General features: G+C 48.8%; 7 protein-coding genes across 7 annotated transcripts; 5 read left to right on the top strand and 2 right to left on the bottom strand.

Moving 5' to 3' along the window:
• Nucleotides 1-3: 3 nt before the first annotated feature.
• GGI43DRAFT_386039 (tRNA (cytosine-C5-)-methyltransferase) lies at nt 4-2,656 on the bottom strand (the record flags this gene model as incomplete). Its single annotated transcript, XM_083203737.1, has 3 exons — nt 4-2,242; nt 2,338-2,555; nt 2,639-2,656. The coding sequence occupies 3 exons, from the start codon at nt 2,654-2,656 to the stop codon at nt 4-6; spliced, it is 2,475 nt and encodes an 824-aa protein (XP_083058429.1).
• A 760-nt stretch (nt 2,657-3,416) lies between these two features.
• Nucleotides 3,417-5,002, top strand: GGI43DRAFT_122332 (uncharacterized protein). Its single transcript, XM_083199053.1, has 2 exons — nt 3,417-4,359; nt 4,414-5,002. The coding sequence occupies exons 1-2, from the start codon at nt 3,693-3,695 to the stop codon at nt 4,887-4,889; spliced, it is 1,143 nt and encodes a 380-aa protein (XP_083058428.1). The 5' UTR covers nt 3,417-3,692; the 3' UTR covers nt 4,890-5,002.
• A 1,162-nt stretch (nt 5,003-6,164) lies between these two features.
• On the top strand, nt 6,165-6,679 carry GGI43DRAFT_122310 (uncharacterized protein). Its single transcript, XM_083199052.1, has one exon. It carries the CDS (start codon nt 6,256-6,258, stop codon nt 6,532-6,534), a length of 279 nt encoding a protein of 92 aa, XP_083058427.1. The 5' UTR covers nt 6,165-6,255; the 3' UTR covers nt 6,535-6,679.
• A 1,388-nt stretch (nt 6,680-8,067) lies between these two features.
• GGI43DRAFT_122303 (uncharacterized protein) lies at nt 8,068-8,937 on the top strand. Its single transcript, XM_083199051.1, has 2 exons — nt 8,068-8,525; nt 8,598-8,937. Exons 1-2 carry the CDS (start codon nt 8,274-8,276, stop codon nt 8,640-8,642), a joined length of 297 nt encoding a protein of 98 aa, XP_083058426.1. The 5' UTR covers nt 8,068-8,273; the 3' UTR covers nt 8,643-8,937.
• A 406-nt stretch (nt 8,938-9,343) lies between these two features.
• On the top strand, nt 9,344-11,922 carry GGI43DRAFT_411333 (fungal specific transcription factor domain-containing protein). The gene is made up of 3 exons (XM_083206703.1): nt 9,344-10,428; nt 10,489-10,903; nt 10,977-11,922. Exons 1-3 carry the CDS (start codon nt 10,002-10,004, stop codon nt 11,638-11,640), a joined length of 1,506 nt encoding a protein of 501 aa, XP_083058425.1. The 5' UTR covers nt 9,344-10,001; the 3' UTR covers nt 11,641-11,922.
• Nucleotides 11,923-11,955: 33 nt separating this feature from the next.
• GGI43DRAFT_411330 (rRNA-processing protein UTP21) lies at nt 11,956-15,791 on the bottom strand. The gene is made up of 3 exons (XM_083206702.1): nt 15,638-15,791; nt 12,895-15,568; nt 11,956-12,834 (listed from the first exon to the last, which is right to left on the bottom strand). Exons 1-3 carry the CDS (start codon nt 15,746-15,748, stop codon nt 12,497-12,499), a joined length of 3,123 nt encoding a protein of 1,040 aa, XP_083058424.1. The 5' UTR covers nt 15,749-15,791; the 3' UTR covers nt 11,956-12,496.
• A 921-nt stretch (nt 15,792-16,712) lies between these two features.
• On the top strand, nt 16,713-22,165 carry GGI43DRAFT_411327 (inositol polyphosphate kinase domain-containing protein). The gene is made up of 5 exons (XM_083206701.1): nt 16,713-16,786; nt 16,843-18,104; nt 18,178-18,324; nt 18,471-18,492; nt 18,614-22,165. Exons 2-5 carry the CDS (start codon nt 17,225-17,227, stop codon nt 22,110-22,112), a joined length of 4,548 nt encoding a protein of 1,515 aa, XP_083058423.1. The 5' UTR covers nt 16,713-16,786; nt 16,843-17,224; the 3' UTR covers nt 22,113-22,165.
• The last annotated feature ends 1,388 nt before the right edge of the window (nt 22,166-23,553 follow it).

Raw genomic sequence — 23,553 nt, 5'->3', positions numbered from 1 at the left:
TATTTAATCAGCTCCCTCAGGCGTGGGAATGTCCTCCACGTCAATCTCCTCATCCTCCTGCTCTCCAGCCTCCTGCTCCTGCTCCTCAGCCGCCTTCTCCTGCTTTTCCTTGCGTTGAAGGCTAATGTTGATCAATGGTGAGGTATCGTTGAACACCCTAAGCAACATGGCAGAACGATCCTCCTTGGGCAACATCAGGTTCAGCGAGTGAATGCTCTTCCACAGGGGCAGAGCCATTCTCTCCTGCCACTCCTCGTCGTCGCCTTCCGGTTCTACTCTCAGCACGCAGCATCCCATGCCGATGTCGCGAACGCGCTCACCAATCTCCTCAAAGTTCTGCCACTCCCCTTCGTTGATCTTGGGGAACATCTCGATGAGGAGCTTGTGCAGCGTCTCCTTCTTGCGCAGGCGCACAACGCGAGGCTCGCCGACGTAGCCCTGCAGGATGGGCATGCCTTCGGCTTGAATACGCCAGCGGCAGACCTCAGCCGAGGGAGCGTCCTGCTTCATGAACATACGGACACCACCGTGGATGAATTTAAGGCCTCTGCCTTCGTTCTCCGTGAGAATGTCTCGCGTAAGGGCGGTGGTGTAGTAGATGGCCTTGGCAGGCTCTCCCATCTCGTTTCTCACCATGTATCGGTTGGTGGGGAAGCGGCTGGACAGTCTATAAAAGTCTTTGATGTTCTGGATAACAGGGTGAGAGGGATCGAGGTACTTGAAAGGCTCTTCGATGGGACCGTTCCTCTTGGGTTTGCCTGGGCGATCTTCGCGCCCAGTCGCAGCAGGGGCAGCAGGGGCGGGAGTGGTGGCTGCTGAGCTTTCCTCTGCGGTCTTTGCCTTCTTGGCTGGCTGTTCCGCATCTTCGTCAGTCTCGAGGGGTCGCTTGCTGGCGACTGGGGAGGCGTCATCCATGGATTCGTCTTCTTTCTTCTCTTCTGGTGCAGAGGCGTCCTCTGGCTTTGTCTCGGCCGCAGAGGTAGCGGTGGCAGCATCCTCTGGCGCGCCGTTGGCTTGGCTAGTCTGCTTGGACTCGTTCTCGTTCTTAGCCTTGAACTCCGCCTTCTTCTCCAAAACTGTAATGAAGAAGCCGCCAGTATCCTGCAAGTGCGGGTAGATTCTCATGCAGCGCTCCAAGGGCAGAGTAGTGCCATTAGGATCCGGGAACATTGATGGAACCAGTCGACCGGGGGTCACGCCATCTTTGCTCTCCTTGGTGAAGTTTTCAACCTCTTCCCAGTTGTTCCAGATCTTGCCGCTCTTGTCCATGATCTTCCAGGACTTGAGGCCAGGTCGACGTACGAGGCCAGCCAGCTGGTCGCTGGAGTCAACAATCTCCACGTTGTCCAAGCCTCCACATCTCTCAATCGCAGCAGCAATGATGGACTCATTCTCAACAGGGTTCATACTGCAGGTAGAGTACACGACGCGGCCACCGACTTTGAGAAGTTGCAGGGCGCGGACAAGAATGCGAATCTGGGTGACGTGAAGCCCTAGAGCGCTACCCGGCTGCCAGTCTTTCCACAGGTTGGCATTTTTTCGTGCTGTTCCATCTCCGGAGCAGGGGACATCGGCAAGGATTCTATCAAACTTCAGGTAGTTGACTTTGTTCGAGTTCGGATCGGTCGATGGTAGCTTGATGGAGGGGAACTGAGTGGCATCGTGATTCATGACCAGGAGATTGGGCGATGACAGTCTCTTGAGTTGATGGACCAGAAGATGACCACGCTTGTAGTCGGCGTCGTTGGCGATCAGCAGACCTGTAGCACGGCCCGCATCAGAGGGGTCAGCTTCCAGATCCGCTTCAGCCTCTTCTTTAGTCTCGTCACCAAGGTCCAGGCCATCTTCCTTGGCGAATGCTCGCAGGACTTTCCTCACGCGAGACTCTTCGCCAACGTGGAGCATCTCCAGCAGCTGGGCGGACTTGCTGCCAGGCGAGGCGCACATGTCCAGCACAGTCATGCCTGGTCGGAGATCCATCAGCAGAGGAGGAATCATACTGACGACCTCTTGTCTGCTGATGTTGCCGACGCTGGTCTCGGACACGAGAAATTTTTGGAAGGCGGCAAAGGGCGGGAACTTGCGGACAACGTTCTTGGGCGTGGTCATCCACCAAGCAAGCTCGTCGGGGTACCAGGAAACAGGCTGGGGAGGGTCGACGGGACGGCCATCCTGGTGCTCAATCTTGACGATTTCGGGAATGTATCGGGATCGCAAAAGTCTCTCGACGGCAAGCGCATGGCTATTCGATAGACATTTAGGTTAGCAGATGAAACCACAATGGGTTAAGAAGAGATAGAGGTTGATGTTGACGCGCGCGCAACAAGTTAGACGCACCCTTTCGAACCGCAGAAGCGGAAGCTGTTGGGCAGCTCGCGCCTCAATGCCTCCCAGAACTGCGTCTTCTCTTCATCGGTAAACTCAAGCAGCGAGTCGTAGTACTGCTGGAGCTTCTCATTCTCCTTCTTCAGCGCAGGATAGTCTCTCCAGCTGGCTGTGCGCTCGCCGCCGCCGCCGCGACCGCCTCCACGGCCACCTCCACGACGGTTCTTTCCCTATTCACACGCAAAAAGAATATATGTTTAGCAATGGTTTTCAATTGAGTCGGTAGGTATATTAGAATAGAAAGGCGACTCACTCTGAATTTTTTGCCCATCGTTGCTGATTTCGATCTGCTCTGGCGATTAGAGCTTGTGACGAATGGAAAATTTACAAATTTACGGGACAGAAAATCTAAAATCTAAAGTGCCCCGCCATATTCGCGGGTAGAAGCACGCTAAAAGCCTTTGGAGGGTGTGGCGTCGTCCAGTAAAAATGCGAAGCTGGAAGCGCTAAGCCATGCAGCTAGTAGCTTCGCTGCGGTTGATGTGGTAATGAGGCCTGAAGTCAATATTTTGTTTTTAAACCATCAAATCTTCCTCGTAGCAGCAGCAGAACTGGCATCAAAGCAAGCTGCTCCATTAATAGATGCATTTTCTCTATGCTGCATCATACCCTCTTTTTCTCCCAAAGCCTTAATAAAGTAACCTCGCTTCAATTCATCAGCGTGACGCTGTGATGAGATTGGCGCGAATACCTGACCAAATGCACTCCTAGAGGTTCCTCCTGCAGCACCTTGGTAGTAGAGGCTTCCACTCATTGACAAATCCCAAGGAATCCCATGCCAATGCTCCTGAATGTTCCAAAAGCAGCTAAATAACCTGTATTTAACGCCTACAGGAAGCGAGATATTTAATCCTTAGACGAACAGACTTGAATACAGCCAACTAAGACCTATCAATGAGGCACTAGATCCCAGTATCCAAGCCTGCTGTCCCCACCCACAGACAACACCATGGACATGCTCACGGAAATCAGGCACAGGGAGCACCATCTAATACGTCCTCGCTCAACAGAGTTACCGCAACCTCCAGCCCAGATTAATAACCTGCCATACAGCTTATATCTATAGAAGCTGGAGCTTGCCCAAGAAGAAGATGCGCGGCAAATTAAACAGCCCTTCCCCATCACCATTTCGACCAATCGCATCTGCTTGTCAATTCTCAATGGTAACGTGTGTTGGTTCTGTGTCCGAGGTTCAGCCGCCGCGGGGGAGCATTATAATAGATTGAATCTCGTTCGAGAGGCATATTCGTGTTTCCAGCCTTTCTACACGTGTCTTCATCTCTTTTTTCGATAAGTATTGGGTAGTCATGCCGCCAACTATTCTCGAAATCGATCCCGCGGGGGATACTCTCTTCATCTTACGTAACCCAAACGCGCCCTTTGCCGTGGACAGCTCTTTCGAAATATGGGATACAGCTCTGCCACAATACTGGACGCCCGACCAGCAACAAGATGAGGAGAACCTGAAGAGCTCGGCATTGGTTGAAACACCAGCTGCCGGCAGCACTCCAGAGATACATATGCGGCTTTCATCGAAACATCTAACACTATCCTCGATATATTTTCAGAGATTAACGGCCAATGACTGGAAAGAGACCAAAGCGGAGAGTGGTTACTCATACACTGTCACTGCCGAAGAATGGGATGAAGAAGCGCTGATAATTCTGATGAATATAATACATGGCCAAACACAAAAAGTGCCCCTGGATGTCGACCTTGAGAAACTGGCAAAAATAGCCGTGCTTGTTGATTATTATAAATGTCACAAGGCAGTAGACTTTTTTGCAAAAGTATGGGTCAGTCGGCTACAGTCGGGCCCTTTCCTTTACTACAGTCGGGAACTTTTGCTTAGACTCTTTGTATCCTACGTGTTTTCCGAATACTACCATTTTACAAAGCTTACAAGGACCATTATATATGTGAGCAGAGGCCCTATTCACACGTTGGGTTTACCAATGCCAAAGGAGCTGGTCGGTAAGTTTAGCAATCGCGGACCCTCAGTCGAACAAATACTAATGTCAGATTCAGATGCCCTTGATAAAAGCCGACAGCGACTGATCTCCGGATTCGCATCTAGTCTTAATACCTTAAAGACCCAATTATCTAAGGAAGAAACAGAATGTTCCTTTGAATGCCTATCGTTGTCACTGGGCGTTCTCGTCAAAGGTATGAGGGCAATGCGTCTTCATGACCCGCAGCCAACAGAGCCATTCGACGGGTATAGTGTTTACGCAATAGAAAATGCCATCAAAAATATTAAGATGCCAGAATACCACCGGCCGATTCGCCATGAGACGGGCATATTTGCAATGGGCAATACAACGGCTACAGCAACTGCAAGCTCTACGAAAACTGGATCTGGATCCGGATTCTTTAACTTTAATTTGAAGCTCAATTGCAACCTTGAAAACAAAACTAAGCCGATTATTCATTCTCAGCTGGCGGAATTACGGGGGCTGGTATTGGAATCCTTTGCTAATTGGGATCCTTTGCTAGATAATTAAAAACGGAAGCAGGGGCAGTAGAGGTGGTAGAGGTACTAGGTAGTATGTAATGTGGCTCTTGTAGTACATACATGTATCTATCTAGCAGTAATAACATTGCGCATGATAATAAACTAAGATATCGTTGACTGGACACACATGGAACCGACACTGGTACAGGACGCTGGAAGTGATATAACGAAACTCAATATTTCTCAGCTGAGCCATTGAGTCTACAGATGGCTATTTAGACGATGCGCTCGAAAGGAACAATAAGAATATTTAGAGCTCGCGAGTGCCCAGGCGAGCATGCGGCTACGTTAGAGTCACGCCGAGCATTACCAATACAAGCTGATCGTGGATCAATATTACAACCCAAAGTGGAGGGGAAATGTTCAGAAACGCCTGTAGAAGATTGACACCAAGCCAATACTCTACCACCATCATACCTGGCACCAAAACAAAGCAGTCGATGCCCTTTGCCATCTTCTTCGTACTCAATAGCATTAGAAGTCAGCATACCTAATACAATACCAACGCGCCACCATTGTCATTCTCTGAGTCCAATATGTACAACAGAATGGCAATTACAGAAAAGGCGATGAATTAGATGAAACTTCGTGGCACAAGTCACTATCCACGGCAAGTCTGTCTGAGAAGGGTCCCCGCAGAATTGGATGATACCACATATGTAGGGTAGCCAGGGTGCATACTGTAAGTAAGTGGATGATCAAGATTGGGGGCGAAGTTATATGCTATGCTGGACTTATACTTCTACTTCTATAAAAGAAGTATCTTTAAAGTTCTACGACGGATATAGATATGGAGCTATTGGCAAAGCACGCGAATTGTCGAGAGTGCGAAGGCTAACGCAAATACAGAATGTTCCTTCGAGGCGTAGAGCACGACGCAGACTAGCATCCAACATATCACTCTCTCATGATTGGTTCTTCCATTCTGATATATATTTTCACATATCAGTCACATGCAGCTTTCTTACCCCGCAATCCCAAGTGATGTTGAGGGTGACGTCAAATTGGATACTATGTGAACGCCAGAAACTTCAACTACAAGCAACACAGAATACACTCCAGAGGCGTCTGCAAAGACGCCGCCCACTTTGAGACGGCCGTCGTTTCGCAGTTCCTACGGCAGTATATACCTATAACATCTTACTCGACTGAGATTATACTTATTAACCTATGATACGCAAGTCAGAATATGACTGTAGCTAGATTGGCTTGACTCTATGGGCGCTATATTGAGCAATTCTCCCACCATGTATCGAGATATTGTGAGTTTGAAGATAACAGAATTCAGTGGCAATGAAAGAGATGCCTTTGATAGAGACGCGGCCACAAGGTAGCGTCTTCTACTCGATATCATTATGCAAAGTCGAAAGCGTGAATCCTATTGCAAGCTCTTCCCGATGCCCAACGAGACTCTGGTCGGTATAGTTCACTTACTTACCGACGACAAACCACCTTTAGCTTCCCTCACGCTAGTAAGCAGAAATCGTCATTGTCTCGCCCCTTTCTGTCAATCTACTGGGATCCATTTCGACTACAGCACTCATATAGAACAGTTTCTTGTGCTTCTGACAAAGAACTATCTACGTGAAATAGATGTGGCGACAGGTATATTCCCCATTGGCATACGAGTATGAAATGTTATAGTGACATATACTTCTTCGCTGCTCTTGAGAGTATGAACTAGCTCTTTCACCAAAGACTGAGTTTGTATAGTTCTTCATAGCCCGGTATAAACATGCAGTACGCTGTGTAAATCCTTGCCATTGTTGGAGTGGCCACACCGCTTCTTCATCTCATTAACCCTTTTCTCTGGCGAATCAAAAGAGGACCACTCGTAGGAGCTGCAACATCCCAGGCCACTCTACCATAATGCGCTTTCTCTTGTTTGTATCGCCATATCTGCCATGCCTTAACCCTTGCCAAAGTCACGTATCTGCCCGCACTTGATTATTCAATGAGCAACCACCATTATTTATGTTGGGGCGTTGGGAATTCAGCATTGACGATCTTTTAGACCAAACACGTAAAGTTTCGCATATGTATGATCCTATACATGTCCTAGGTAAAGAAATATTGGATATATGATCCTGGAGATGGTAGATTGTCTGTTTCTCAAAAGGGAAGTGATCGGAATCAACAATAATAGCTGCATGTTGGTATGCACAGAGCTGAAGAAGGACAGCAGCCACGTAGCAATGTCTCAGTTCTATCATATACTAACCATCATGAAATTAGCATCTCCGTGCCGTGTCTTGAGAAACTTTTACAACGCACGCAGAAGCCTAACCAGGGTAGGCTGTCCCGTAGTGATGTAATGCGGTGTCAACCGTTTCTTGTGGCTTATACAGCTCGCCCGAATTGGAAATTAGAAAAAATGACATAGTTATTGCAGGGGTATGTGCAAATAGTAGCTCAGGTAGTAAGCTAGATCTATAATGAAATGGCTTAAGACTTCGCTGCTCGGTAATTGAGTTTATCCCCCGCATATTTAATGAATCTTGGCCGATGTCGATCACTGCGCTAATGCAGGCAGTTGAGGAGATTAAAAATCTAAGAAATAAACGGGCGGTATTATTATATTATTATATTCTAGGAGACTTATTTCAGCCTGAGAATACCGAGAAAAAAAAAATAGAGTTTATCCCCTGCATGCATAAACAATCTTGGACGATGTCGATCACCATACTAATGCGGGCACTGAGGAGATCAAAAATCTGAGAAACATACCGACGGTACTCTGCTGCTACATTCTAGGATATTTACACAGCTTAAGGATACAGAGAGGAAGACTATTAGTTAAGCAACAAAACAACGATAGCAAAAAATTGAAACCAAGTCTCATTAAATCCCTGCGATGCATTAGGTATTCTACTGTTGTTAGCTTGGCGCTGTAGAATATCATACATCTAAGCTGCACTGCGGAGATATCCTGAATACAACAGCAGTTTTATACCGACGATCAGTTACTCTATATGAGATCCATGTAAGCCTCACCGTTACATAGCAACTTAACTTTCATCAACTAATGCATAAATCATAAGCAATAGGGTAATAATTATCGTTAGTATTATATGATTTATCAAGCTGGCCTTGCTAGAGTTCAAGCTTCACTACACAAATGATAATATATCCATTCTATGTAGCTGGATAAGATTAAGCCTAACAAGATAGCGTTCTTTAACCCTGCTTCTCCTTGAAAACTCAGTCAAACACGAGAGTTGGTAATCTTTGGGCGCAGCTAAAGATATAAAAGATTGGTATATTCCTACAATTTCCAACTTCTCATTCCATCAACAAGAACCAATTTCTACATTATAACCCAATAATCATTCTTCAAGCCTTAGCTGCTCACTATTACCACCTATTCAACAATATGAAGTACACTACTGCTCTCATTGCTCTGGCTGCCACTGCCATCGCTGTCCCCACTGGTGGTGACCAAGGCGGCCAAGGCGGCCAAGGCGGCCAGGGAGGCAAAGGTGGCGGAAGCAACGGTGGTACTTGCAACACCAACCAGAACGCCGTTTGCTGCAATGGCTTCCTAGGAGGCATTGTTTGCAACATTGGTGTTCTCGGAACAGGCTGCAACAGCGGCTCCTACTGCTGTGACTCGAGTGCGGACCAGGTGAGCTTCACACAGCTTCTACTAATCTCAAATTTCTCTCGATCACCACTAATCATAAAATGTAAAACTTAGGGTGGCCTTATCAACCTGAACCTTCTCAACTGCGTTTCCCTTTAATCAGAAATTACCTGACAAAAAGTGCTGCTGGACTGTGACGGAATCGGGACTTTGATTTGCTCTATTTTTCAGCTTACAATATTATTCTGTGGATGTTTTTTTTGATGTTATTTTTAGCTATTAACGGGCTGTAACTGCAGCTGCAAATACCAAATAACATCTAATAAAAGCTATATTGGCCATTACGCTATAAACCTGTTACAATAATTATTTCTGCATTCAATAGATTTAATACCAGTAAAGCTATAGATAATAGGGTTATATGTCACGCTTTAAAACGTGAATTGAAGCATACAATTAGAAAAATGGTAACTGAAGTTTCTGTATACAGAAAAAATATATATATTCATTTGCTCCTGAAGCCAAGGATAGAAAGACATCAACTTGCGCCAACTCGCGCCACAGTATAAGTGTTGGCAGCTGTCTACATATGATACCTACCAACCTAGGTAGGTACTGGTAAACTTCAGAATTTATGCAAGTACCCTTACGGTGTGACAGAGTATTTCATAGTAGGAGAGAGTAAAAATAAAAGAAGGAAAAGTACAGCGACGGTATGGAGTATATTCAAGGTATAAGCTGATACTATCAGTGCAAAGCCATAAAATGACCAAAAATGGAACTGATCGCTAGGCTTCTCATGCCGAAAGCCGAAGCCGAAAGCCGCATATGTCTTCAACCTCATTCTCTCCAACATCACTGGCCACCAGCTCTCCGTGGTTACTTATTCTTTTCTGCTGGTGAGGCGGTCTGAACTATACACCGGTTTTTATCAGTTATTGCTATAACGATGAATTGAGCTGCTGTCAGTATGTCAGCTCCCTCTGAAATTCCCCGGAGGCGCAACGGCCGCCCGCTGGCCTGCGAGCCATGCCGCCGGCGCAAAGTCGCCTGTGATCATAGACTTCCTATATGCTCGAGGTGCATTCGAAAGAATGCCCCCCAAAGCTGTAGGTACCTTATCCAGGGGCAGCTTGTAACCCCGGCTTTGTCATCAGTTGGCAGAAGAAGCCAATCGACTGAAGTATCTGATAGCCGGAGCCATGGAGAGCCGGCTGTGCCAAAACCGCCAACATTAAACCCTTTAGCACTTGAAGATTCAGACAGAAACGTTGGGTATCTGGGAGCAACGAGCTTTCCCGCATTCTATCGCGAGACTCAGAAGCACCTTGGTCTTGAGCCAACCAGTGATGGCTTGACTAGCAATGACAGCGGTATGGCGTTGACTGACACGATGGTCTCAGATGCGGCCACCTTTGAGACAGCCTTGGCAGTACTACGGGCAATACCAACTAAAGAGGCATCATACTTTTATACAAAAGGAATGTAAACCCCACAGACTTATGGTGTCGCCTCGCAATGGATCGGCTTCACGACTCTTTATGGGTGACGCTGGGGCATTTCTTAGATGGTGAGAGAAGTAACGAAGCCTTATCGCAGCTGGCATTATTACTCTTTCAAAATAGCTCTAGGCCTCTTAAAGAAGACGTTGCAGATCCAGATCAATGGTATGAGGCCTTCTCTGGGGCTAATTTTCGCTGGGAAGGCCTCGGTATCATGTTTGCATCGTGGACCTTTGGCGCTACAACCCTATCAGAAAACAGCAATTCTGAACAACGCAAGCAACTTGGAGGAAATTATAACCGTAGAATCCTAATGCAAACGTATAAAAACAGCACAACGAAATGCGTCGACCTTTGCCGATCAACTAGCTGCAACAATACAATGATGGTGTTTCTTTTACATGTAAACAGCCTCACTGCATCAGTCATTACAGGCGACACAGGTAAATTTCCTTATAGCAATGAGCTAATCATCTTGTATTCTCACTAATTGTATAATTCAGGTGCGGAATTCTGGCGCCAACACGCAGAAGCCGTCGCCATGATGACCTTTCTCGGGCTTCACACGTCTCAATCAAACTTGTTACCGGAAGACTGTGTATCTGTTCAGGCTAAGCGGAAGCTCTTTTGTGCTATTTTTCGGACTGATATGATGCTATCTACTCTAACTGGTCGGCCTCCACTGCTCAGCAGCAGGCTTTGCTCGGTCCCGCTACCCCTTGATATTGATGATATTTCATTATTGAACTCTAAAACTGAAACTAAAAACCATCAACTGGATAAAGATGGATGGAATATTGAGGAAAAAAACCACGCTACGGCATTTACGCGAGCTACATATATAATCTTGAAAATACGAAGTGAAATTCTAGAGATGGTGCTTCAGGTACCTAATCTCGCTGGAAACTACGACTTTGAGTATGTATACATTCTCTGGCTGATTTACCATATCTTTGATAATGAATCTTTACACTAACCCACTTGCGAAAAGTGAAATAAGAAAACGAGAAATGGATGCCATATTGCGATTTCCAATCAAATTACAGCTGAAAAGCACAGACTTTAACAATCCCGACGTTGGCGGTCCCGCGCTCCACGCCAAGTTAATAACACGGCTAGAACATCTAAGTAATTTATTCTTTATTGAGCGTCTATCATATAAAGGAGACGGTCTGTATAGCGCAGAAATACTTGAAATAAGTCTGGAAATGATTTCCCTCACTGTCATGTTCTGGACACAGCAGAATCGCCTGGAAGGTCTACAAGGAGACTATGAGTGGCTCGTCTTGGTATATGCCGGTCCTGCGGGGGGAATATTATGCTTGGAGCTCCTCAGGACGACTTCTAACGCTGCAAATGCGCCAAAGACTGCAAAGGTTACAAAATCCATGATAATAAAGCAGCTGACACTGCTTACCGGCTTTCTTGAGTGGATAGAACCGTCAACGCCAGGCGCCCACTTGTGCAATAGCATCAGAACGGTTGTTGAGCGAGTGATTGAGCAGGCTTTAAATCCTGCACCAAAGCCTTTGACAACACAGCAACAAGAGTTTGATATAGCGTGGGATACAAGTTTACCGGAGGATATGAATGATTTTGATTTCGGACTACTGGACACGTTTGACTGGCTGAAACCTCTATCAACTACAATATAGCCTATATAGGCTGGAAGGCAATCTTATACCGTCTCTTGGAATCTACTGTAAAACTCCTTGATTCCCAGATCAACAATTTCGGCCATTGCCTTGATAGGCATAAATGGCAGGTCATTACTCCGTATTAATAGGCAGCAGCTCCTCATCTCACGACGAGAAAGATACTTTACAGCTACCAAATGACGAATTATGATTAAATCTCTGATAAATACAAAATATATAGTCGATTTCAGACATAGAGTCCAATATTTGTGTACCTACAAAGTATACTCAACAATCTCCTTCAGCCCTCTAGGCAGCAGCTGCACCAGCCCACTCACACCAAACCTCACTCTCACCTTCTCTTCACTTCACAACCTCACCGCCCACAACGCACAGACCATCCTCTCATCTATATAATCCCTTCTCTCCTCCCTCAGTCTTTGGATTTTCTTCTTCTTTTTCCTTTCTTCATACTTACCTTGTTTCGCATTCCCAAGATCAAGCAGCTGGGAATGCAGTGCGGAGGACCTGCATTGCACATCGCGGAGTCGGCTCCTTGCTCCATTGTCCTTCGGGGCCATGGGAGGCGCAATTTTTGATTTTCTTTTCTCCTTTTTTTTTTTCATTGTGCTGCTTCTGCTTGCGGGAGTCACGAAGAAGAAAAATGAAGACTGGTTGTTGGACGCGAGATGCCTGCTTATGGCGTTGTGGGGCTTTATATGTACATTATGTGTTTAGTCGTTACAGATGGAGATATGGTCAGTCTTGGGAAATATAAATGGACAGAAATCAGTTACAATTCTCCAATAGATTATTTTCATCCGCTATTCTTTCCCATCTATTATTATACTCCAAAAAATAATGGCCCAACACATCATGTCCGCGGGCTTCTCAAAAAGGTGACGACGCCGCTGCAGTATCCAACCAAATCATCCAGCCTGTTGCATTCCTTCTCCTGCTGTACCTTCCACTCCTCAAGAGCCTTTAGTAGCGCCTTGTTCTCCATCACCATGTCAAAGTGAAGCCGGAGGAACACTGTCATCCACGCTTGCGTCAACTCGTAATCCTTTCGTGCTTGCAGCCTGGTCGTTAGGGCTCGGATAAACATTAGTAGCTCGTTTGATTCGTCATCATCGCCTAGTGAAAGTGATCGAAGCTCCAGGTCCGCACTTGAAGGAGATAGAGACTTGAGGTGCTCGATGAAATCGTCGTCTGTAGTGAAAATATTAGCACTCGTTTAACCGCTAGAAAGTGGCATCAGAAGAAACTTACAGTTATTATTTTCCGCACCAGCACGTAGCTTTGACGTAAATGTTTCCTCAAAGCGAGCCTGGTCGTATCTCGAGATACGAGACTTGCTATCATTCTCCTGCTCAGCATCGTCCTTGAGCCCGGGTACTTGCGCACCGGAAGTGGAGGGCAAGAAAAAGGGTGCCTTCTCGGGAAGCTTCGGCGCCTCGGTCGGCTTGTTTCGTTCCTTGATCAAGTCTAGATGGAGCAGCGTCTGCCATCGACTCTTGGGAACCAAACTCAACGTCATCAGATCTGAGCTGATCTGATCAATAGAAGGTGCAACAACACCACTGTCTTCCTCCTCCTTGTCTTCTTCAAAGGCAGCTTCCAGCAGGCCTTGGTTTCCTTCTCCAGCCGTCGTAGGTGCAGCCACCAGGCCAATTTCTGCTTCGGATATTTGGCGAGTTGGAACGTGCTTGTAGAGGGCCTTGTTTGTCCATATCGTAACACCGGGACTATCTTCAAGAGCGGCAGCGAGATATTCGCCAGTGAATGACATGGCAACAGCTTTGCAAGGCTTCTCCAATCGAATAGCATCGATAAGATGGCTGGTAGGTAGATCCCAGACCCTTATGATAGAATCGCGAGAGGCAGCGATGATCCAGCGGCCATCGTTTGAAAAGCAAAAGTCATTGATAACGTCCTTGGGGCCCCAGAATTCACGAATAGTCTTCTTTGTCTCCAGGTCAACAACTCGAATAGACAGGTCATCACAGGAAAATGCCAAAAGGTTGTTAGCTGGGTGGTATCGGCATCCAGTTGGGAATGTCATAGGTGCCCAGTCCAGCTGCTCAAGAAGAGTTCCCGTCAAAAAGTCCCAGAACTTGATCTTGCCGTCCAATCCACAAGATACCACGGTCTTATTCATAGAATCGACAACTAGACCAGTAATAGCCTTGGTATGCTTGCCGACGCCGGCAGGATATTTCCGGTTGCCTTCGCTCTGTAGTTGAACAACGTCGTCTGCTTGTCGAAGCTGCTGCATCTTCAGCTGGCGAGCCTGTGCCGGTGTTAACTTGGAAGGGAAGCGCTGGCGGTGGACACCAGACTGAAGATTGTACATGTCGATGCCACCAGCTCCTGAGCCGACCAGCGCAAACGTTCCGCAAGGGCTGATAGCAACAGTGGTAACGTCAGTACCGTCTCCTGTCGGGAGTGCCCAACGACCAGCTCTCTTTCGGCCCCAGAACCAGGTACGGGCGTAGGGGTCGCCCTTGTGAGCAGTGACGACACTTTCCCAGCCTGTCATGCCACTAAGCTCAGCGTCCATCTTCTTGCTGAGATCTCGTCCCTTCTGCCACATCTCCTGTTTACCAGGCAAAGCGCCAATACCTCCATCGCGGTTAAGCGAGGTGGCAATACAGGTGATTTCGGGTGCCTTGAGGTCTTCCAAAGTCGTCGTTGGACCATGGGCGAGTGCGTTGGTAGCCAGGATACCGATTTTTTTTGCTTTTTTGCGAATATTGCCTTGGCTGAGCTCCGTACTCTGGCCATCGCGACGCATACTCCATCCCCAAAGACTCCTATCTTTGCCACCACTGATAATCCACTTATTTCCAGCCTCGGCACCGTCAAAATCGGAAGGCAAGAACTGTAGGCAATTGACCGGTCCAGAATGTCCGCTGCGCGAATGCAGGATTCTCGGGATGGGAGAAAAGGGTGTCTCGTCAAAGATCCACGTCTTTAGTGAGTTATCTCGGCCGCTAGAAACAATGACTGCCTGTCCAGACAGAAACTCGACTTTGCTGATACCGCCAAGGATGGCATCGCCCTCGCCTGATGGTGGGTTGTGAGCACTGCGCAGTACTCCCATCACTCGACCGCCGCGGTTTAGATCCCAAAAGGTGATGTCACCTGAAGCCGGAGTCGCAGTGGCCATGACACCATCCTTTCTACCATCATGTCCAGCTCCCAAGCCGTCGGATCGGAAGGATATTGAAGTAACGGGGGCATCTGGGTTTCCGGCTTCGACTTGAAGAGCACGCTTATCAGTCAAAACATTGGTGATGACCAGAGAGCCGTTTGAGTATGCGATCGCCAGCATAGAGAGAGCCGGGGTTGGCTCAAGGCAGGTGACAGCGCCGGAATCCGGTGAAGGTGGCAAAAGGGTATAAATCAACTTTCCGGTGCTAATATTCCAGATTTCAACCCAGCCGTCTTTGCGACCAACAAAGATCTTGTTGAGATACGTTGGCATAGTAACAATGCCACCCGTGATCTCATGGCCGCCTTTGGCAGCAGCCATGGTGTGAATGGTGGTGTAATGCTCAAACGTCGCCGTTTTGAAAACCTCAATTCTTGTCTTTGCGCAAGCAATGAACCAGGTTCCAAAGATGGCGATCTGCTGAATGGGCTCTGTCAAGTCGCTTGGGAGGGCTACCTCAGCGATCTTTCGACCTCTTTGAAAGACCCATAGCCCCTGAGACTCACCATCCTGCGATCCACCCCATGCCGCAAAAACCTTCTTTCCCCAGGCTAACGTAGCAGTGATATCGGCGTGCGTTTGAGGTCGAGTAACGAAGACGAGGTTGAGACCGCGGAGCAAGTCGTATGTCTGCAGAGATCGGCCAACTGATGTTGTGATTTGGAAAGTTGTTTTTCCTAGCGGGACCGATGTGAATGGGATATTGGACGGGGAGATTAATCCAACAGTCTACACAGTGAGTGGTTAGATCTTGCTATGCCAATAATTGAAAAGCTATAAAGGCATCGATGAACGGACTCTGAAAGGCGCAAAGATTCGCGAGGAATTGCTTGAAGTTTCGGACGCATTGGCCAAGGTCGAGACTTTCTGGCGCTTGGCCAGCGGCCCATCGGGATCGGAATGCGGCATCTTTGCGCTGGTTTGTGGTGCAGCGTTTCGCAGTCTCTCGTCGAGAACCAGTCGTCGGATCTGTAAATTTTTGGCGGTGATGAATACTGCCGTTTTCTGCCGCTTACCTAAGGGGAGCACTAGGTAATGCACAGCTACGCCACAGCACATCGTGCCCCTCCACACCTGACACCGCCACAGGCCAGTCCAAAATTTGAGATCCAAATCATTATACGACGTGTTATATCTACCTATGTATAGGTAGCTAGGAAAGCTGTCGTTTTTAGTCACAAGGTATCTATTTACTAAAGATGGCTCAATTTATAGAGATGTGATACTTTTGAAGCGTTGAGAGAGAATCTGATGAATAATGTTGATGCATCTCATACCGCTGCCTTTGGTAGTACAGATCTCGATACCACCAGCAGAGCATACGACTTCGAAATACTCCAAATTGTCAAATGCTATGGATCACAATAATAACTGTCGCTGAGTGCTCCGTACTCGGTCAAGAAAAGGGCTGCTGCAAAGCCAACTCTCAGCCTTATGACCACTTCTTACACTCCATCCAATCTCTCTCTAGTGTGGTTACACAACAATACCAGCTGCCACGACCACTACGCAGATTTACAATTTCCTAGCAGTATAACTAAAGGGAAGTTCCTTGCTTTCGACTCTCCCAACACAGCGACGGCCTCACCGCCAAGTGGGTTTTGTGCCACGCAGCACGGATTAGCTGGTCGTTTTTGCATTCTGTTCAGGGCGTCGGCTGCTTCCATTCGCCAATTGCGCCGCTACCCCTCCACCTGCTCCATACAGCTCTGTGTCTGTTTATTCATTCTTCTTGGGGTGCCAGGCAGATCCTTGTCGTCGAGCCCTGCTCAGCTCCCCAATTTGCCCCTCGATGGCTGACGCTGCATGAGCTCTGGGCCAATTAGAGTTCAGGAAACGCCGAGTCAGGGACCGAGAGAGGAGCAAAAAGAGAAAAAAAAAAAAAAAAAAATATTTTGCGAGCAGCGCCGCCACCAAGCGGTCTCTGCAGCGACTGCTGGACTAACAGTAAGTTGCACCTTGCCATTGGATTTTCGACATCGACATTACTCACGTATGGATAGATCTGTGAAATACTATTAATATCTGCCTTTGCATTGAAATATTCATTGATCCCTTCTTTTTCTCTCTCTCTCCCTCCTCGCGCAATCGATAAGCCCCCTTGTTTCTGACCCTGTGTAAATCCAGCCTCCAAATGATGTCACCGCCCACTTGACGCTTGCAGCCACAGTTAGTCTTGAACTCCGACACTTTTCGACAGAGTGGATTCTCTCGGCCTCAATTTCTTCCCTCTGCTCTGCTTAACCTTCAGACCGGCCGGCCGTTAGTCGACAGACTACTCGAGTCCCCCATAAGGGCCGTGCCAAAACCACAGCAACGCAGAGAAAAAACAAGCCCAGGCCCAGTTCCGTGTCCCGCTGGGCACCCTCCGCCACCGCTATCGAAATGGACCCCTTGAGCGCCTCTGGCTCATCGGCCATTGCTGAAGAGGCTCCGCAGCAATCGCAATCGTCCTCGTACGAACCCAGTGCGGCCAATTCCTCGCCGTCAACGTTGCCGTCCCAACCTTCAAGGCATTCCCGCAGCGTCTCCGTCTCGTCCTTCACGGGGTCAGTCAGCAGTAGGAAGAGCCGCTACGCCGAGCCGGGCACCTCCGATATTCACGCCGAGCGATCCAGCTTTTCTAGTAGCCCTCATTCATCTAATTTATTGAGAGGTGGTCGTTCGTGGCCGTACAGTCGACGACACTCTGCCGCTTCCGAGGCATTGATCGAAGAGCTCTATCTGGGGGAGTCGCAGCAGCAGCTTTTCGACAACGATACTCCTCGGATGCGTCCCAACCCAGATTCTGCGGGCAACCACTCGGCCCTCCCCGAACCCGCCCTGACCACGAGATCATCGTTTTCCGATTCGTATTCGGTCCAATCCAAGCGTCTGTCGGGAACATCGTTATACTCGCTCGCCTCCGCTCGTGGTGTGATCGCAAACCCTTCCCAGTCCAATCGAGCCTCTGAGGTACCGGGCCTAATGTCGTCTACAAAAGGGTCAGCGTCGGCCCAGCCAGAGGCCGCATTGTCAAATGTGACCGTGACAACCTCTTCGGCCAACCAATCAGGACAGCCGTCTCCTACTAATCACAGCCTGGCAGCCAGAGACTCACAGGCGCACGATCTTGTCAGGCGAAACCAGCGATCCGAAACCATGCGAAGCGGCCAACCCGATCGCTCTCGGAGTAGAGCAAAGAGACGATTCAGCGGAAGCACCGCATACAGTAGCCAGAGTCCTAGTAGCGAACGAGGACCTCATCATCGAGAGAAAGAAGAAGGTGCGTCAGAAAGGGGGAGATTCATATCTCGCGCGAATTGGATTGTGGGCGGCATCTAACAGTTTGATTTCAGCCAAACCGGCCCCGCTAGGTGTTATCGGCATATGCGCGCTCGACATCAAAGCCAGAAGCAAGCCAAGCAGGAATATTCTAAATCGCCTTATTGCAAACCGCGAGTTCGATGTCGTTGTTTTCGGCGACAAGACGATTCTTGATGAAGGTACGATACGACGTTCCATTGAAATATCCCCCACGGCGCTCACCGAAGACAAAAATGGATTTTTGTTCCATTCACGTCCATAAGGAGAAAAAGGAGCGAGAAAAATTTAAATAAACCAATGCTAACCAAGTTTTTTCTCGGTGCAGAAGTTGAAAATTGGCCCATGTGGTAAGTATTGAAGATCCTTCGGTAACGCAAAGAGCATAGTGGCATATCCCCTTGCGTTTTGAACCAGATGACAGAACTCAACACCCCATAGAGCACGCGACATTTGCTAACATGTCTCAAGTGACTACCTAATATCTTTCTATTCCGATGGATTTCCCCTCGAGAAGGCCATTGCATATATAAAGACGAGGAAGCCCTTTTGCGTCAACGATGTGCCCATGCAAAAGATCCTCTGGGACCGCCGTGCATGCCTGCGTCTGCTAGATCAGATCCAAGTTCGAACTCCAAAACGCCTCGAAGTCACACGAGACGGTGGACCAAAGGTTCTCAGCCCAGAAATGACGAAATACATCAAGGAGATATCAGGCGTGACCTTGGAGGCCGCTGACCCCGAAAATACTTTGCCGCCAAAGAAGGTCGAGCTCATAGATGACGGGGACGTCCTCAGTGTCGATGGCGCTCTCCTCAAGAAGCCCTTTGTAGAGAAGCCCATCAGCGGCGAGGATCATAACATCATCATATATTTCCCAAAGAGCTCAGGAGGAGGAGGACGAAAGCTGTTCCGAAAAGTTGGCAACAAGAGCTCGGAATATATTCCCGACTTAAACGTCCCTAGGGCGATTACCGAGCCTGAAGCTAGCTACATCTACGAAAGCTTCATGGAAGTGGACAATGCCGAGGATGTCAAGGCCTATACTGTTGGCCCTCAATATTGCCATGCGGAAACTCGTAAGTCGCCCGTTGTCGATGGCATCGTTCGACGCAATACGCACGGAAAAGAGCTACGCTATGTTACCAGCTTGAGCACTGAGGAAAGAGAAGTAGCTCGCAAGATTTCAACTGCTTTTGGCCAGAGAGTCTGCGGCTTTGACCTACTGAGAGCCTCAGGAAAGAGCTATGTAATCGACGTCAACGGCTGGAGCTTTGTCAAGGATAATGAGGATTACTATGAGCATTGTGCCAGCATTCTCAAGGATGTTTTCGTCAAGGAACGCCTTCGTCGTGGCATAATATCGCCGCCAGTTGCGTCTCCTGCCCCTTCTTCAGAAATCGACCCTATCGCCAGGGCAGGACAGACGATTGAGCAAGGAGGCTCCAGCACCACTGCTGCTCAACCCATTCCCGTGGCAAAACAGAGCAGCCGCTCGTCGCAAGCTGAGCCGGCCGACCAAGCCGAGTCTGCAATTGCTCCAAGTGGCACAGCATCGCCTACCATACAGAGCACGCGGACGTCCGTTGGTCAGAGCACAACAGGAAGCCCCTTGATACCGCAGCCATTACCACCGCCAGCCACAGACATTACGTCGCCAAGCGTCTTATCGACGACTCCTGCATCTAGCAAGGATGCATCACAGTCTCCCGCCGGCGCCTTGGCACAGGAAGAGGAAGAGGCTGAGCCTTCACCCCCTCCTCCGCCTCCCCCGAAGCATTCGTGGAAGTTGAAGGGAATGGTCTCGGTGATCCGACATGCCGACAGGACGCCGAAGCAAAAGTACAAGTTTACTTTCCACACTGAGCCTTTCATCGATCTTCTCAAGGGTCACCAAGAAGAGGTACTCCTCATCGGAGAGCCGGCCCTGGCGAGCGTGATACAGGCCGTAGACGTCGCTTACATACAGGGTATCGAAGACAGGGAGAAGCTTAAATCTCTCCGAAACGTCCTGGTAAAGAAGGGAAGCTGGGCCGGAACCAAGGTACAGATCAAGCCCATGTTCCGCAAGAAGAAGCCGCAGCAGGTGCCGGAGTCTGAGGAAGCTCCCGCGACAGCCAGCCAGACCGGGGAGAGCACGCCGCTAATTCCAGGAGGCGAGGCAGAATCAACTCCTGAAGGACGGTCATCGAAGAGGCATGATTCGGTTTCAGAAGTGACCATGTCGAAGTTTACCGCCGCCGAAGAGCGCCTTGTCCTCGACAAGCTTCAACTCATCGTCAAGTGGGGCGGAGAGCCTACGCACTCCGCGAGGTATCAATCACAGGAGCTTGGAGAAAACATGCGCAACGACTTGATGCTACTCAACAGGGATATCCTCGACGAGGTCCATGTCTATAGCAGCTCCGAGAGGCGGGTCACGGCTAGCGCACAGATCTGGGCATGCTCGTTTTTAGGCGAAAAGGAACTGCCGGAAGACTTCATCACCATTCGGAAGGATCTCTTAGACGACTCTAATGCCGCCAAGGATGAGACGGACAAGGTCAAGAAGAAGCTCAAGGGCTTGCTACGCGAAGGCAACGATCGCCCAGCGCAATTTGCCTGGCCTGAGAACATGCCTGAGCCGTCAGAGGTGCAGAACCGGGTGGTTCAGTTGATGAACTTTCATCGCCGGGTTATGCAGTACAACTACGGCAAACTATACCCCAGCAATGCCGCCACATCTCTCAGTGCCATCTCCAATCCGAGCAGCGAGAAGCTCAACGGCGAGGGTTCTAGCACGTCGTTGTCGTCAGCACTATCACAGGCTAATGCAGTGAACAACATTCAACCCAGGTGGTGCTGCGGGGAAGACGCGGATCTCTTCCGGGAGAGGTGGGAGAAGCTATTTACGGAGTTCTGTGACGCGGAGAAGGTTGATCCCAGCAAGATCTCTGAGCTCTACGACACGATGAAGTTTGACGCCTTGCATAACCGGCAATTCTTGGAATGGGTCTTCACCCCTCCAAGGAGTATGCTTGAAGAGGAATATGGAGTTAAGGATAGTAAATCTACAAAGGATAGCGAGGACGCCAAGACAACGGCAGACGATGGCAAGGCAAGCTCAGGGACCTCCCCCGACAACTCGGACAAGGCGGAAGGCTCCAGCCGATCGGCCACCGTGAAGAAGCTATTCCGCCGACGATCTTTCCTCAACAACCTTCGCCACATCAACGACGAGGCGCCGCCAGAGCAGTACTTTAGACTGTACAAGAGCAGCAGCGCCTCGGCGGAGAAGCCAGACCCGCGGAACGAGCCGCTGCAGGAGCTCTACCGGCTAGCCAAGATCCTCTTTGACTTCATCTGCCCCCAGGAGTACGGCATCTCGGATAGCGAGAAGCTGGAAATCGGCCTGCTGACGTCCCTGCCGCTGCTCAAGGAGATCGTCCAGGACCTGGAGGAGATGCAGGCCTCCAACGACGCAAAGTCCTTCTTCTACTTCACCAAGGAGTCGCACATCTACACCCTGCTCAACTGCATCATCGAGGGCGGCATCGAAACGAAAATCAGCCGGAGCACCATCCCGGAGCTCGACTACCTCTCGCAGATTTGTTTCGAGCTGTACGAGTCGGAAGTCAGCCCGTCCGCGGAGGGCGCTCCGGGCGACGAGCCCACTTTTGCTTATAGCATCCGCATCACAATCAGCCCTGGGTGCCATGTCTTTGACCCCCTGCACGTCCAGTTGGATAGCCGGCATTGCATCGGATGCGCGCCGCGGCGCAGTCTCACACCCCATCTAGATTGGCTGCAAGTGATTAAGACGCTACGTGCCAAGTTTAACCAGTACGTTATCTCCCCGTGGACTGTTCCCTTTTTTTTCCTTCCCTTCCGAATTACGTACTCTTTTTCTTGTTCTATCTCGTATAACCTCGCTTCTCTCTTCCGTCCTCTTTTTCGTAGAGGAAATATTTTTTTCCGTCCAGACTTATAGCTGACATCTTGTGACTTTTTCTTAAAATAGGGTTAAACTGCCAAAGACTTTCCTAGCCATCAACTTGTCAGATGCCTTCAGCTTTGAAGAAATCGATAAACAGGGCAGCGACTTGGAGGGAGCAGGAGAGCTCCTAGAGATGAAATCGGTCTCCACAAAGGACGTAACGCCCGCAGCTGCCGGTGTCGATACGAGCGAAAGCTGTGCAGTCGTCGACGACGAAGACGAAACTCCCGCCGCTATTGCTCCCAGCGAGCCAGCCCAACCAACTAGCTAAATCAGTAGTGCCATCGAATTTTAAAGTACGGCCCGATTATAAGTCCCCGGCCTAATAAGTGGTACTGCGTAGCCTTACAAGGCGAGATAGACAGAGAGAGGGAGTCAAAAAAAAAGAGATCACGCCCTCATAGTAAACGCCGGTGGGCCGACGGAACTCCAGCGATGACGAACCCCCCTGGGCGTTCCAGGACAAAGCGGGCTTCCGTTTGAGTAACCTTGTTTTTTATTTTGTTTTATTCCATCAGCGAAAGAAAAGAAAAATACATCATGTCAGCGGTCTTTTTTTGACTACCCGGGATATCCATACACACTAAGCTCTCTAAAAAGCTGTTTAGCGTTTTAGTCTCGGTCCCTACTTTTAAAAAACGATGGTTCTTCGGTTTCGAAAGGTTATTGTAAGAGGAAGGCAAGGTATTAGCATATTTGAGTTGCCGACTTAGCCGACGGGCAGCAAAATTAAGCTGTCAGGTTGTCAACGCTCTTCTAGTTCAATTTTTAATATGGCATGTCAGAGTCTCAAAGAAGAAGAGGCGGCTGATCGATAGTCGGAGTAGAATACATTAGCGAGTGGCTCGCGCGCGGTAGCCAGGGGGTGGAAGTGGGAGTGTCAGGGACTTGTGCTGACTACTTTGCGCAGACGGAAATAAAAAGGGTTATAGATGGAGGAGACTTCTTCGGCTCGAGGACGCGGGATTTGTACGGACAAGGGTGTATTGCATCTAGACGGTAGCTTTTTTGTTTTATTTTTTTTTTTCAAGGGGTTTCTTTGTCCGTCTTCAATTCCAAGTATGGAACTGATAGGTGACAATGGCTCGTTAAAATCGTGGCTTGTTTCGAACGGTATGAGTATGTGGGATGGATGGCGGATTACTCAAGGACGCCGTTGGCGTGATTGCCGTACCAGCATCACTGCCTCAAACTTACCCCCATTACTTGCTGATACAACGAGCACTTCTCTCATAATCATGACTGAGATGGTTCCATCACCTATACTGGCGTGGTAGTAGTAATGCCATTGATTGTAATCAGCAGCCACAAACGAATCAGAAGTCATACTAGAAACCAACAAACATAAACATCCCTGTAGTTTGTAACGAATCCTAGTTTGGCAGGGCTTTTCTACGTCGTGTCGAAATCGTAATTTAGGCAGACATTCAAGAAA

Source organism: Trichoderma evansii (genome assembly GCF_050947405.1).
Source record: "Trichoderma evansii strain SZMC 28006 chromosome Unknown GGI43scaffold_17, whole genome shotgun sequence".
NCBI lineage: Eukaryota > Fungi > Ascomycota > Sordariomycetes > Hypocreales > Hypocreaceae > Trichoderma > Trichoderma evansii.
The sequence above is the reverse complement of the archived record's forward strand: the minus strand, read 5'-3'. Positions and strand labels throughout refer to the sequence as shown.

Bases quoted from the DNA above. Each gene is read 5' to 3' on its own strand.
- GGI43DRAFT_122332 (XM_083199053.1), top strand. From the start codon at position 3,693: ATGCCGCCAACTATTCTCGAAATCGATCCCGCGGGGGATACTCTCTTC. The intron at 4,360-4,413 runs GTAAGTTTAGCA...TGTCAGATTCAG, and splicing joins AATGCCAAAGGAGCTGGTCG to ATGCCCTTGATAAAAGCCGA.
- GGI43DRAFT_122310 (XM_083199052.1), top strand. From the start codon at position 6,256: ATGCAAAGTCGAAAGCGTGAATCCTATTGCAAGCTCTTCCCGATGCCC.
- GGI43DRAFT_122303 (XM_083199051.1), top strand. From the start codon at position 8,274: ATGAAGTACACTACTGCTCTCATTGCTCTGGCTGCCACTGCCATCGCT. The intron at 8,526-8,597 runs GTGAGCTTCACA...TGTAAAACTTAG, and splicing joins GTGACTCGAGTGCGGACCAG to GGTGGCCTTATCAACCTGAA.
- GGI43DRAFT_411333 (XM_083206703.1), top strand. From the start codon at position 10,002: ATGGATCGGCTTCACGACTCTTTATGGGTGACGCTGGGGCATTTCTTA. The intron at 10,429-10,488 runs GTAAATTTCCTT...TGTATAATTCAG, and splicing joins AGTCATTACAGGCGACACAG to GTGCGGAATTCTGGCGCCAA. The intron at 10,904-10,976 runs GTATGTATACAT...ACTTGCGAAAAG, and splicing joins GCTGGAAACTACGACTTTGA to TGAAATAAGAAAACGAGAAA.
- GGI43DRAFT_411330 (XM_083206702.1), bottom strand. From the start codon at position 15,748: ATGCCGCATTCCGATCCCGATGGGCCGCTGGCCAAGCGCCAGAAAGTC. The intron at 15,569-15,637 runs GTCCGTTCATCG...CTCACTGTGTAG, and splicing joins GAATCTTTGCGCCTTTCAGA to ACTGTTGGATTAATCTCCCC. The intron at 12,835-12,894 runs GTAAGTTTCTTC...TTTTCACTACAG, and splicing joins TGGTGCGGAAAATAATAACT to ACGACGATTTCATCGAGCAC.
- GGI43DRAFT_411327 (XM_083206701.1), top strand. From the start codon at position 17,225: ATGGACCCCTTGAGCGCCTCTGGCTCATCGGCCATTGCTGAAGAGGCT. The intron at 18,105-18,177 runs GTGCGTCAGAAA...GTTTGATTTCAG, and splicing joins TCATCGAGAGAAAGAAGAAG to CCAAACCGGCCCCGCTAGGT. The intron at 18,325-18,470 runs GTACGATACGAC...TTCTCGGTGCAG, and splicing joins CAAGACGATTCTTGATGAAG to AAGTTGAAAATTGGCCCATG.